This window comes from Aedes aegypti, chromosome 1 (assembly GCF_002204515.2).
Source record: "Aedes aegypti strain LVP_AGWG chromosome 1, AaegL5.0 Primary Assembly, whole genome shotgun sequence".
NCBI lineage: Eukaryota > Metazoa > Arthropoda > Insecta > Diptera > Culicidae > Aedes > Aedes aegypti.
Genome location: NC_035107.1, coordinates 218,213,214 through 218,227,251, shown reverse-complemented (window position 1 = coordinate 218,227,251; position 14,038 = coordinate 218,213,214). Strand labels below are relative to the sequence as shown.

General features: G+C 36.6%; 1 protein-coding gene across 1 annotated transcript in view; it reads left to right on the top strand.

Annotated features, from left to right (window-relative positions):
• LOC5574050 (transmembrane protein 235) overlaps positions 1 to 14,038 on the top strand; it is a 95,959-nt gene that overhangs the window by 45,103 nt on the left and 36,818 nt on the right. The window contains exon 2 of the mRNA XM_001654978.2: positions 5,077 to 5,206. Coding sequence (XP_001655028.1) covers positions 5,077 to 5,206 — 130 coding nt within the window. The remainder of the gene's footprint in view (positions 1 to 5,076; positions 5,207 to 14,038) is intronic.

The window sequence follows — 14,038 nt, the reverse complement described above, 5'->3', positions numbered from 1 at the left end:
CAAGGGAGAACTTGCTCGAAGTGCACCCGCGCTTAGTACAGGTAATTGTGGTACCAATACCTCTAAACTGTGTCGTTCGATCTACCTGGTCTTCTCTTTTGTTCCCGGTTTTTGGCGAGGATCTACAACGCAGCGATCATCATCCGTACCGATGTCCATCTACAAACCAATACGATGTACTGAACCCGTCCAACCCGTCCTCCGTGTTCCAAGGTGGCCGGAATGTTGGAGCCGAACTCATCCATTCATTGAACTTGCTCTAACCAGTGAATTATTTAAGTCTAATTTTAATTTTATTTTGCTAAAATTGTTACAATCAGCACATTACTCCATTATACTCTACACGTGAGAGAGATTAGACGAGCGCTCATGCGCACAATAGCCCCCGTTCACCATCTGTGGACAATAGGTAGCAATCTCATATATTGAGTGAACCTATTGTTTTTCGAACCAGTCGAAAATAGAAAGTCAAACAAGACGATCTGCGTTGGTTTCTCACTCGGTTGAGTGCAAAATATCACAAGTCCCTCGTTACCAAGGGACTTAATCGTTTTGCTGTAGTGCGGTGGTGATTCCGGTCGATGCGACTTTTCTAAGTGCCCGGTTACCAAGGGACTTAGTTGTTTTCTGTGCTGTGTGCATCGGTCCGACCTTGGTGAAAAGGCGAACAAGCTTAAGTGGCCTACACTTGAAGAAGTTGTGGTATTCTGAAACATAAGTGGCTTGTGGCGACTCAAGCCCTCGGTCAGGTATTCTAACGTGTTTTATCGAACTTCAAAACTTTTCGGTGGCTGCTAAAGGCAGCGAAGAAAGGCCTTTGATACCGACATAGTTCGCGCTCGAACAGTATTGTATTTGAATTAAATTGAAATTAAAAACCTCATTGAGCAGTTTTTCCAAAGATTCTGATAAATCTAAACACAAGACTAGTAATTAGTCTACTACGTTTGCTGACATGGAATTTCACTCAGAAGGCTATTTATGCTTCACTGGGATGCATACGCTTTATTTTTATGCTGAGACGTTTATGTGAGGGGTTGAACGGCTTGCCCATTGATGGATGTAAACACAGAGCTGAATAAGAAAAACTCAGCAATCACAGAAAAAAAGAAACTCGTCTTCGCGAGTCTCGTCTCAGAAACAGTAAAAGCTCGTTATAACCACAACTTTTATAGTGACAAAAGCTCTCTATAGGCCTCTGCACTGTTTTGATTTTGTATGGGATTTTGACGTTCACTGGCCTTGTTGTTTACAAATTTTTTTAAAGAGTGAAAAAGAGGCAATGATTTTTGTGCAGTGCCCTATAGCGACATTTTTCGGTCCCTTGAAAAATATTTCAATGTTAAACTTATTCTCTATTACGACGGTCCCTTGCGATGTCGTTATAACAAGCGTCGACTGTAATTAGGATTTTTATTTTTGTTATATATCACAAAGATCATATGTTTACTATGAAGAACACTCATGCATGTATGTAGTTAGCAACCATCCGTGCATAAGTCTTGCTAGGGCAGTAAGGACAGAATTCAACACGATCTGAATTCAACATACCGCTGTATGAAGAGCCAAAAAGGTGGTGGTGTAAGTGTCCCTGTAGACAGGGACACTTACGCGAAACCCGCGAGAAATGAACAATCTCTTTCCAACGGTATAGTCCAACAGATTAAATATTGAATTTTATTTCACAAAAAAAAAAACAACAACAACATAAAATCGAAAAATAAAGCCAGCGCTGTTATTTTTACGTAGAGAAAATATGAATACTACGAAAGCTTATATTTTTGTATTTAATATCGCTTGTGTCACAATAGGAAAACATGTACCTATAGTAGCATTATTTCTAATTTCTGTTCCTATAGTAGAACTAGCTTCACGGCGCAGGCATAACGCAAACCAAAAGCGTGTTTTCACAAAACTTTAATATTTTTTATCTTTGAAGTATGGATCAAAAGATTCCGATGTTTGTAAAAAAGTTCTTAATTCTTCCATTATTCTGTTTAATTAACTTTTCTTAGCAGTGGTACTATAGGAACACTAGGTCTACTATAGGCAGGCTTGACAATACTCCTCAATATCATCAGAGTTCAGTGGCATATTCTAGAGCAGTGTGCTGCCTTTGCCTCTTTTTGCGAGGGAACGAAAAATGTTAAGCAGAGAGACAACAAGAAATGAACGTGGAAGATGCAGCACAAAACACAATATAGTAATTGTGATTCTTTTTTCATCAAACAAGAGTGCCATCACAACTCTCCGAGGCCTGTATTGTTCGGGCGAGACACTCAAGAGTTCTTTTGAAGCGTGAGTAAAGGAGAGCATAGCAACAAGAGAGAAAGTGCACTCTTAATCGAATCGCTTGAGGATCTGTGTTGAAGATTTCAGGTTCAGTTTTTACTCCTCAGAAAAACATCAAAATCCTATATTTTTGCATTCCATATGAGTTTCTATCAAGCCTGACTTTATGTGTAAGGGAGCTAACTTTTTATTTCGGTCAGTTTTTGAACAAAATCGAGCTGTGAGTCCTTAGGTAAATAACTCCTGACCTTCACGTCAAAAGATATTTTGCGACAATTTACAGCAAAACGGCCGTAAAATTCCACTGTTGTGACCAGAGCTGGTCAATGTCATGAATATAACGGGACTACTTGTCAAGCTTTCCATGGGATGGATTGTTTGAAGAAGGGCGGGTCAAATGTTTTGCAACTGTTTGGAAATAACGTTTACTATGAAGTACACTCATTTTCACGTTTATCATACGATTTTTTTTTTGTTGCGCAGAAATTAGCAGTTATTTTGGCGGCGACTGTATGTGCAGCTTAATTGTTCTCAATTCTTTAGTTTACATCTAAATCGGTCATCAAAAACAAATTTTATCCCGGGACAACTTGGGACAAAAAAGTATGGGATGAGTTATATTTCGATAAAAAAGAATATAATCCTTACATTTACCCGCACTTAAGTAAGAATTTTTATTTCTTTTTTTTTTTATTCTTCTTAAGATGGCTCTGCGATTAAGCACCCAAACAGTGTATAACATATTATAATGAAGCACAATATTTTATTATAAAAAATACCTTGTATTTGCATTTTATTCTTTATTTTCTCAAAAACTCTAATTATGGCATACTACCTTGCTTTTGTAATCCAGGAATATCTCAATAGAAGTATTTACATACGAGTTATTTTTGATTTCAATTTCTGCCCACCTGGTCGCCCATAGTGCCTCCCTTGCGCGCTGCACTGCACTAGCGAGCTTTCAGAAATTAATAGTGTTGAGGTACAATGACCGAGCCACCGGTGGCGCATGTGTGCTCTTTAAGAGCGCGAGACCACCCACCCTCACTCACTTACTATCTCTTCCAACAAGTGCGAATGTCCCGGGTAGAGGAGAAGTGCCAATGAGTTAATAATAAAAAATAAAAAATACTCTATTTTGCTATTGTAATAACAAACTACGGTTATCAGGACAACATACCTCCTATAACAAATTTTGCTATCCATATGTTATTGAATGTTGAATATAAAAAGCAAAATTTTGGTTAAACTAGACATGGTCGCAAAACTTGTTGATATTTTATCATTATTTTGTTATTCACATCTACCCGGGTAATGCTCACACGGTTTCCGTCATCTTTCACATCGACAACGTTGCCGGCGACGAAAGCCGCAAACATACCAAACACTCGCGGGTGCGCCGAAATTCGCGAAATTATTGAATTCATTTCCTGATTACGCACCACCCCCGGCTATGGCTGCGGTTATAACACATTCGAATCGGGGACACCGACTCGTATACATATTTTGATGCAAATATGTAAGATTTCAATTTATAGGTTATGTGCGTTCGAGCCGATGTGGCTTGTTACGCAGATAATGATACGACGGATGATCTTCATGGCTATGATTTCTTCGGTGGATTGTGGATTACGAATTATTTCAATTTGAAGTTCAATCGAACGATTACATTATATAAAACGAAACTTATTTTCAGTCAACATGTTTTTGATAAATTAGTAGTCGATCTATCTATCTTCTATAAACATAAAAGTTGAATGGTGTTTGTATGTCACGAGATAGCTTAAGAACGGGCCAACGGGTTCGCATAGTTCTTTCACTGGTGTATTTGACAGGGGATGCGACATGTTTGTGAGTTAAAACATTAGTGGAAATCGACCGGCCTACTGCTTGGCAAAACAACGTTTGATGGTTTTCGATGGTCCCTTCAATATCGAGTTATGGAGAGTTGAGTATATTTAAATACTTAGAGGTATGCAATGTCTCTAGTTTGTGACGTAATCTTTATTTTTGTTTTTATATCAATACGAAAAGCATTACCCACCGGTAAATAGCATTTTTGTGGGTATTTACGATATACACTTTTTGTTGTACTAAATTTGTGAATGGGAACGTAATTTAAAATTGTTTCCGCTGTTTTGGTCACGTTGCAGAATTACATGATAAGATTGTGCTACTCGTGCTTGGATATCTAAGCTATAAGGTAAAGAACTACTTAGGAACTTCCAAGACTCAATTTAATGTAGAGTGTTTTTTTTCGGCCGAAATGTCTGAAACTTTGCAACAAAAGGCACTTCGGTACGATCCTTGTCGAAGTGAATCAAAAGTACCAAGAATAGGATTAGTCTCTCTATCTACATAATTGTCAAATGAAAACGAAGCTCACTTTCTCTGTCGCTTTGAAATTTAGCTCAAAAAGCTCCTCTGTTGCGGCTGCACATTTCGAAAGATTGGCAAAAACAGCAGTTCAACTTCATAAAGCATAGTAGCGGTAGACACCCCACACATGCTTCCAAAGCATGGCCTACCTTACCAACTAATCCAATCTGCACAGCATGCTTTGTCGGTTGAAGTACGAGTAAAGTGCAGATGAAGAGAAAACGCAGATAACAGCTCTCTGCTGTGACTCAATTTGTTCAGCTTTGGCTATGATTTCGCACCACACAAAGAAGCAGTAATTAAAAACGGAGATAAACCACGGTTTCATGTATTTCTTCCCCTCTGTCATTCATCATGGTTCGATGTTTTAATGATTCGCATCTTCTTTCTCCATCTGGTTTGCAGACATTTATAGCGAAACATCCGGATGGAGCGTCACTCACCGAATCGTTCAACAACAGGCTCGTCTACTACACCCGGACGCGTGGTTTGTTCCGGTACTGCTACCCGAAGGAGAAACCCCCAGCGTCATCTGGTGAGTACCTACATAGTCTATCGAACTGACCGAGGGGAACGATTATGAGCTGCCTCACTAAAACAAAATAATACACAAAATTGGTCTCTTCTGGACCAACACCAGAGACGTAATAAAGACATAGTAGTCGGGCCAGGTCCGTCCCACTCGGGCTCAGATTGGGTACCAATTCTAGTACTGCATTTGGTTCCTCGGTAGTGCAAAAGGTACCCAAGTTTGCAGTACACTTTTCACGACATTCTAGATTACTTTATGAGCCGTTAAACTTTGGGCAACTGCAAGGGACATGGAGGTCTTTAATGTGTCTTTGGTCGGGCTCTGAATGGGTACCACTTCTAGTACTACACTCGTTACCCAAGCATGAACGGTCGCTGTACATTTTACACGGCATTCTATAAATCAGCAAAGATGTTTTTTTAGAATGTTTCGAAATTACACACCTAATGTGTTGGTCTAGAATCTCAGGTCTAGAAGTGCTCGATTTAGTGCGAATCATAACAATTTATGTGTAACTTCGTTTATGCATGTGCGTTAAGATTTGCGTGGGTGGTAGCCGGGTGGATCGAGCAGAGTGGCGAGAACACGAAGTCTGCCAAGCGAATCGTGTTTCTCAGCGTAGAAGAGAATAATCACAGAGTGGGTCGATTATTTATTATAACATTTAATAACGGAAGCCAGGAATCAACCGTTCGCTGTACGGTGCATTCCAGTGGGGGCGCTGCGGTTGTGGCTGATAGCGCAGCACTCACTGATAATTTGATGGGGTGGTGGTGATGAGGTGTTGATCACCATCTCACGGAATACGTTGGCGTTAAAGAGGGGAGATGAGCCAAGCAGTAAATAGCGCAATTGACCTTGTTTTGGGGTTCGGTAATGTTTTGGTTCTGAGGTGAGTTTGTATCTAGACAGCGCTCTAGAGCTAGAGTCTAGACAGAAATATTCAAATTCTGAACAGTGAGTTCGGTTCACGGATAATTGTTAGGAAAAGTGAATGACCTAGAGTTGGACAGCCATAAACTAAATAAAGTGTACAGCGACCTGTCAACTTGGGTACCGACTGTAGTATAAAGGGATCATTATGTGATATGTACTAGAAGTGGTTCTGAGTCCTACTATTATTTCGTATTTGGGACTAGGGTTACCATCCGTCCTGATTTAATGATTAAATATTAAAGATTAAATATTATTAGAAACCATTGCCTAAACTACTATATTTTACCAGGAGATGCACGACCGTCTAACATCTCTCACTCCACATTATAGTTAATCATTTTTCGGAGACTTTTTGGACAGATCCTGAACGAATATTTTTCAGAATCTCTGCCACATTTCTCCCAAAAACTTTTGTGAAGTTCCTAGAAAGATTCAGAGCAGATTCTATATAAAAACATGATTTAAGGAATCCTAGCGGCATTTCCTTACATTAATCAGTTTATCTTAGATGTAATGAAACATAATTGATTATTTTCTCATATTCTTAGTAATTTCCTTGCTAGATCTTGATTAGACAATAAACAGACTTCTTCAAAAATCATCGGTAAACTACTGGTGAATTTGTTGCATGAACTTCTGTAGATATCTAGATGTTTTGAGACCCCCAGCAAATTTTTCAAGATTATCTGTTGGTGGATACTTGACAAAGTGCTTGCTGAAATTTTCAACGATAGTTTGGCAAACTGTAGTTTTTGGAAGACGAAAACCCCGAAAGGGTCACTACCCCGGAATCCATTGCCCCGAATAGTATGAAATATATTGCAATATCTTGTTTTGCGGCCGAAAATTGTTGATGATACTGTAATAATGTAAACTAGTAATCAATGGTGCGTGAAATTCGCTGGTAAAATTTTCATCGTATATTTCACCTTATTCTATATCTTAGCTATTCTTTCAAATTTTCTTGTTGGCAACTATCATCTTCTTCTTTCTGGAATAGAGCCTGTTTCTTTGTTCAGTGAGCTCTTTCACACTGTGACTGAGAGCTTTTCTTGACTATTGGTCAGATTTAAATGTGTGCTCTTATACCTAGAGAAGGAAATTATCAAACCATTATCCTCAATATGTTCAATTTAGTTTTTTAAAAATATTTCTCTCTCTCTTATGAACAAAAGTTTTGCTATATAATTACGTTGTTAAAGTGAGTATGCGCGTCATACCTGCAGGCATTTTATCAGAAATTTTCCCTTCTTTCTTAAATCGGCTGTTCTTGCAAGTTATCATTTATCACAAATATTTTCATACGGAGCAGCTATATTTTTTTTCTGAAAGCAGAATATATTTACAACTATAATTGAAGTTAAGATTCTAGCAAAAATCTATCATTTGTCAAAACTGAAACAGTAGTTCTGTTCTTTTTCTGATTTATCAACAAAAACGACCGGGTATCATAATTGACAAAATGAAGAAACATACGTTCTCATTTCTGTCCGCTTGGGATTAAACTGCGTTGTCAATTTTGTCAAATGTCCAATTATAAATAGACCCTTAGTGCTGCTATAATTTTATTCTGAAATTTTCACTACTTTTATCTTTTAAAAAAGTCACGTTTTTTATGAAACTGCTCACCACTTTACTACTATCATCATTTCTCGCATAACAATTCAAAAGGACCAATCATCAGATCGTTGATTATGAGAAAATTTGGTTCGAATATTGTTCACCACATTTTCAATTCCTTTTTCTCAGTATTCAAATCAATCAATGTGATTTTTTGCTCGTTGAATGACGATTTACTATTACTACACATTAATAATCGATTTTATTATGAAAACTCCCAAAAATGAGAAAAAATTATGATTTTGAATGCTTGGCCCATTTTCGATTTTCTCCATGGGCCTCTTTTATTGGCCAAATTGAATTTTATTAGCGTGCTTGGCACTTTTGGTTTTCAATGAATAAGCAAGAGAGAGTCATTGGCCTCTCAATATTTGGGCTAAGGCCAAAGACAGTTTGCGAAATTTTCCGATTGTAGGCCCTCTTGATGGAGAGAGAACCGATCATTGGTCGTTTTGAGCAGGGGGCCAATGAATGATTTGAAGAGAAGCGGTTATTGGCCGTTTTGAAAGTCGAGTTTATGACGGTAAGTTTTATGATTATGTTGACAATGTTTGCATAATTTGTGGTTGCTGGGAGATGCTATCGAATGATACCTTTTATATCCTGTAAATAAAGAATAAAATAATATGTTAATCAGTTCACAATTCGGGAAGTCTCTCTTCTGCACCTACAGCAACCAGTACTTATAGCTCATAAATACCGTAGGTACTAACAGATAAAAAGTACCAAGTCAAAAGTTTATTAATATCACTTGATATAGGTAGACATGACAGTACCATAACCCAATTTGTTTACAGTTTGATCATTGGCCCTTTAGAATTGTTAAGCGAGATTTCTTCATTGTCTTGATTCAAACATCAAAAGGTTTTAATGTAGGGGGATTAGAAGCCGCTGTGTTCCGAGGTTGTCACCACGGAACGATTATCTATCTAGGAAAATTTACTCCATCGTAATTTTGCGCATATCATTGTTATCTTTTCCACCCTTCATTTCGAAGCAGGCTGCTATTCAGAGCATTGTATTGTATCTGTATGTGAAGCTCACAAAAATTAGAAGATGAAGCCAAACGAAATATATTATGCAAGAATTATTTGCTGAAACCACAAAGCTCCTTCTTAATTCTAATATTTGAAAAAAATCTAATATTTGAAAAACAAATTGTTCATGCCAAAATCGTTTACTGCGCATAAAGAACCGTACAATTATCTCCTTACCTTCTATTCAGAATTGATCCAAAAATGTTATGCATTCGGGGTTATGGCAATCTGAGTAGTGACATTCAGGGTAGTGGCATTCGAGATAGTGTCATGGAGTCTTCGACAAAGTGACAGATCATTTATTCAGTTAAAGGCTTAAACATAATCTTAAATATGAAATAAAAAATATGTTGTCCTAAGTTCAGAACAATCCGATATTTGAACAATGATTTCAAGAAAATCACCCAAATTCTCCACAAGATGATCATCACCTCTACATTGCAAGCCCTCCACAACAAAAAAAAACGTTTGGAATCACTGCTGTTCGGAATTCGAGACTAAATGAAACTTACAAGGAAGTTGTGAAAAAATGCACAATGTTCTAATTTTAAATCTCCAGAAGATGGTTAGCCTAATTGGGACAGCTCAGTGAATGGTGTAATCTTGAGTTACTCACTTAAGCCTTAAGGCTGGTTTGCTACTGACAAGAAAAGGAATCGCCTATCTCGATGCATGGAAAATTTCTTCCCAGAAATAGTCCAGGAAATCACATTTTTCTGATCGCAGTACGCAGTTGAGAAGAAATATCATTTCAAAGGGGGCTCTCGGTAGGAAATTTCTTGACCCATTCAGTCAAGGAATTTCTTTACTTTTCTTGAGCGAAACAGCATACTTACCTTTACTCGTAATCAAAGTAGTCTTGCTTTGCTGTTTTTCACATTATCTGTCTCGTGACCCATTATGTGCCCACATACGCTCAGACTGTTTGACCAACATTGACTCCGCCCCAAGGTAGTCAACTGCTTTACAAACTGTCAAATATTGTTGTACTGGACAAAAATATTGTTGTTTTTAGGATTACTGTTATTCCTGAAAATGCGTAAATCTAAACTCCATGCAAAAAGTTCTTCAGAAATTTTATGTTTCTCTACGATTTCCTTCAGGAAAACTTTCAGGGGTTCTGCCAGAAATTTTTACGGAGACATTTTTGAATTAGGATTTTTTTTCAGAATTTTAAATGGAATTAGTAATTTCTACACGAATTCCACCAGAGTTTTTCCAGGAATTCATCCTAAAATTTATCGAGGAATTCAACTCTAGATTTTCCCAGTAGTTTTTTTAGAGATTATTGTTAAAGTATCAACAATTTCATGACTGATTGCTCCAGAAATACTTTCAAAGGTTCCTCCGGAAATTCCTTCAATTATTTCACCGAGGGTTTTTTCAGGCATTCTTCCAAAGTTTTCTTCAGACATTCATCAAGAATTTTTCCAGGAATTCCTCTGAAATAATTCCGATTTTTTTCCAAGAATTTTTTAGCAAATTCTTCTTTATCTCCAAGCTTTTCTTCAGCAAGTCCTTTATGAATTTCACCAGAATTCCCTCCAAGATTTCCTTTGAAGCTTTTCCAGAGATCCCAACACGAATATTTTCAAGAGTTGCTTTAGAAAGGTATAGGATTTTTTCAGATTCCTCCTAGAGTTTCTCTAGGAACTTCACAAGGAGTTCCACCGGGAAAAACGCAAGGAATTTTTGCGGGGATTCCACTAGAAATTATCCCCCGGGATTCCACCACAAATTTCATTTAGGGATTTCTCCCAATTCATGGAGAAACTTCATCATTTAAACATTCTTTAGTCTTCCACAATTTTTTTCTATATTTTTTTAATAATTATACCAGAAAAATACGTGCGCTCTTCTGAATTCAATTCACATAAAAAGAGAAAGTTGGGTTAAAACATTAACGTTTAGAGGTTGCGCAAGCGTCTGGAAAATGAATTTTTAAATTATAAAAAATGATCGCCAGTGAAGTCACCATAACGTTATTTTCTAACCAACTTTAAAACTTTTAGCACCATTCTCTTCAAAATTAAATTGATGCAAACTACGTAGAACATAAAATTTGTCTAAAATCAAAACTAGTTCTAGTTAAAAGAAGTTTTCTCCAAATTTTTGCTCATTTCACTGAAAAAAAAAATCATCTTTGTTTGACCATTACTTCATGAATACTCAACCGATTCAAAATATAATTGCATGATTTTGAAGCTAATATGATTGTTTTCAAACTATGCATACTATGCATGTGTTTATTTATTTATTTCATAACACAAATAAAATAAAATTAAGGATTTAGAAAGGTGAATACATAAAAACAGTAAACTCACAACTTTTTCATGTAAATATTTCATATTTTACATGACTCCTCAGTACAAAGCAATTACATACTTCATTTGCTACAAATAAACTACTCTTACGCCATCTCAAAACTATTGAGAAGCAAAATGCATGTAAGATAAGAAAATTTCAATTGTTTACGATCTTGCAAAACATTTTTATTATACTTTATGGATTGCACTTCAAATAAAAACTTTATAACTTATTACTTTAAATTACAGGAATTGACGAGATCCTTCCAAACATATTTGTATAACAATAAGCACGAATGTTTTTGTATAAAACTCATGAATCATTGCAGTAGTTGGTAGTTTCATCATTCGTGTGCTTGAACATAAACAGTCAAGCATTCGTAACTGACAGTCTCATTTAAAAGAAGGTAAACTTGAAGTTACCAACTAAAAATTGGGAGGAGCATGTTTCGCAAAAAAAAAGTGTTATACGTGTAATTTTTTCGAGCTTTATCATTTTCTTAATTAAGTTTGTCGATGAAAAAACGTTCAAAAACATAATAATGGACGATATTCTATAGAATCAGTTCAAATTTTATGAGAACAAATCATTTTATTATTAAATTGAATTGATTTCCAAAAATGTCCAAAGTAGCCCCTTTTTTGTTCTGAAGGACACATTTTTTTCGCTATTCAAGCAATATTTTTATTTCTTGATATATTTGTCTCCTATTTTTCATATTTATTACGCACATAGGCAACTAAAATATATGCAAGAATTATCGAAATTTATTCATAATTCTCAGTGTTTTAAATCTTCAAAATTGAAGAATGTGGAAATTATGTCAAAAGAAGCCCCGTTTGACGGTATAAATTTAGTTTTACTTATATTCAATTTGAGCTGTTTGTATTTCAACCATTCAACCAAGAATTTAGAATCACCGACAGACAGCCCTTCATATGCTGAACAGCCTTGCCGAGGACACCAACTTTCTAGCTGATAAAGATGTTAAGGTACAAACAATTGAAAAAAAATTGTCACTAGCACCACCTAGCGGATAAACTTTCATTCAGACTCTTCACCGCCAGATAGCCCAAAATCTGCTGAATATCTTTGCTGAAGACACCAACCTTCTAGCTGTTAAGAACCTTGAAATAGAGAAGATTGTACATTTCTTTTTACCAGCGCCACCTGGCAGATATATTCTCTATCAGACTGTTTTCCGCCAGATAGTCCTTCATATGCTGAACATCTCTTTCGAAGACACCAACCTTCTAGCATTCAAGGTTCTCAAGATACACACAATTGAAAAAAAATGTTACTAACGCCACCTTGTAGATAAATTCTCATTCTGGCCCTCTACCACCAGATAGCCTTCAATCTGGTGAATAACTTTGCCGAAGACACCAACCTTCTCTAGCTGATAAACCTCTTGAGGTAGAGAAGATTGAAGATTTGTTTTTACTAGCACCACCAAGCGGATGAACTTCTGAGGCTTTTCTCTGCCAGATAGCCCTTGAACAGTTGAATAGCTTTGCCGAAGACATCAACCTTCTAGCTAATAAGGATCTTGAGATACAGATCATTGAATAACATTTGTCACTAGTGCCACCTAGCGGATGAATTCTCAATCAGATTTTTCATCGCCAGATAGTCCTTGATCTGCTGAATAACTTTGCCGAAGACACCATCCTTCTAGCTCATTTGGATGTTGAGATATCCGTTTGAAACCAATATTGGATCCCTCCTGTCCACGCTTTTTCCGTTGTCAAAAGAAGGGGGAGGGTCAGGAGGGATGTGTCACCCAAGGGTTGTAAGACCAACTCACCGCATTTACTTCAAATTTATTTCAAATTAATTGATCTACTAGTCTCCGAATTGTGGTCATTTCAAAATTCAAGGTTTGGCTCGGGCTTTCAAGGGTTAACTTAGAGTTTTGCTTTTAGATATATTTGGTATTCTACAAAGTTTTCGTAAATTTGATTTTAAAGAGAGTGATGTCAACAGCTTTAAAATTGGTTAAAAAATAACAAAATTATGTATGTTTCACTGAAAGTAATTTATTATAACTTGTACATTTCACTGAAGGTTATTTATTATAACTTGAAAATTTACCTTCAAGTCGCTTACGCCATCTTTTAATTTTTGGAAATGGTACTATTTTTGACTAAAGTTTATATTCTCTTTTTATGTGATTTGAATTCAGAAGAACACACGAATTTTTGGTTTTGAGTAGGTTCTCCGACATTACCCGGAAAACCATTACCCGGAATGCAATTTACCGGAAGACCATTACCCGGAAAACCATTTACCGGAATGAACCATTTACCGGAAGACTATTACCCGGAAGGACCATTTACCGGAAAATTATTTCTCTATTTCTCGCCTTTTTCATTAACGTCCTTTTAACCGTTTTACGGTACTTCAGGTCAGTATTTTGACTTGAAATATTTTAAATGATCACCAACGATAATGAACAGGGTTCTTCCTTCAAAAAACATAAGTATTGAAGAGGAGTCTAAGATACTTCGTACTTGATCATGTCAATATGCACCATCTTCATATATTTGCATTTCATAGATGATTCATCCTTCTTTTAAAAATAAGCTGTTCTTTCAGCTTATCTTTCCGCTTGTCTTGGCTGAACTGGCTAAATTTGGCTACAACTATGTAACTTTACTTTCGACATTCGACCGTCTAGAAGGTTCTCCATGTGTCCAAATGTTAATAAATAAGCAATGGTTAGAATTTTTAACACGATTGGTTGTGCTACTTTTCGCCGAGTGTCAATTCACCGAATGTTGTTTCTGTAAACGACAATCAACCAAATGCAAATTTTTCGTAGATCCCTTATTCTAGAATAACCCATTTCGGGTCATCTGATATTCACCCTTCTTTATTTGGTTGGCGGTTCTTTCGAGTTCCACCGATCTTGGCATTTTTGGCAAAATGTGTT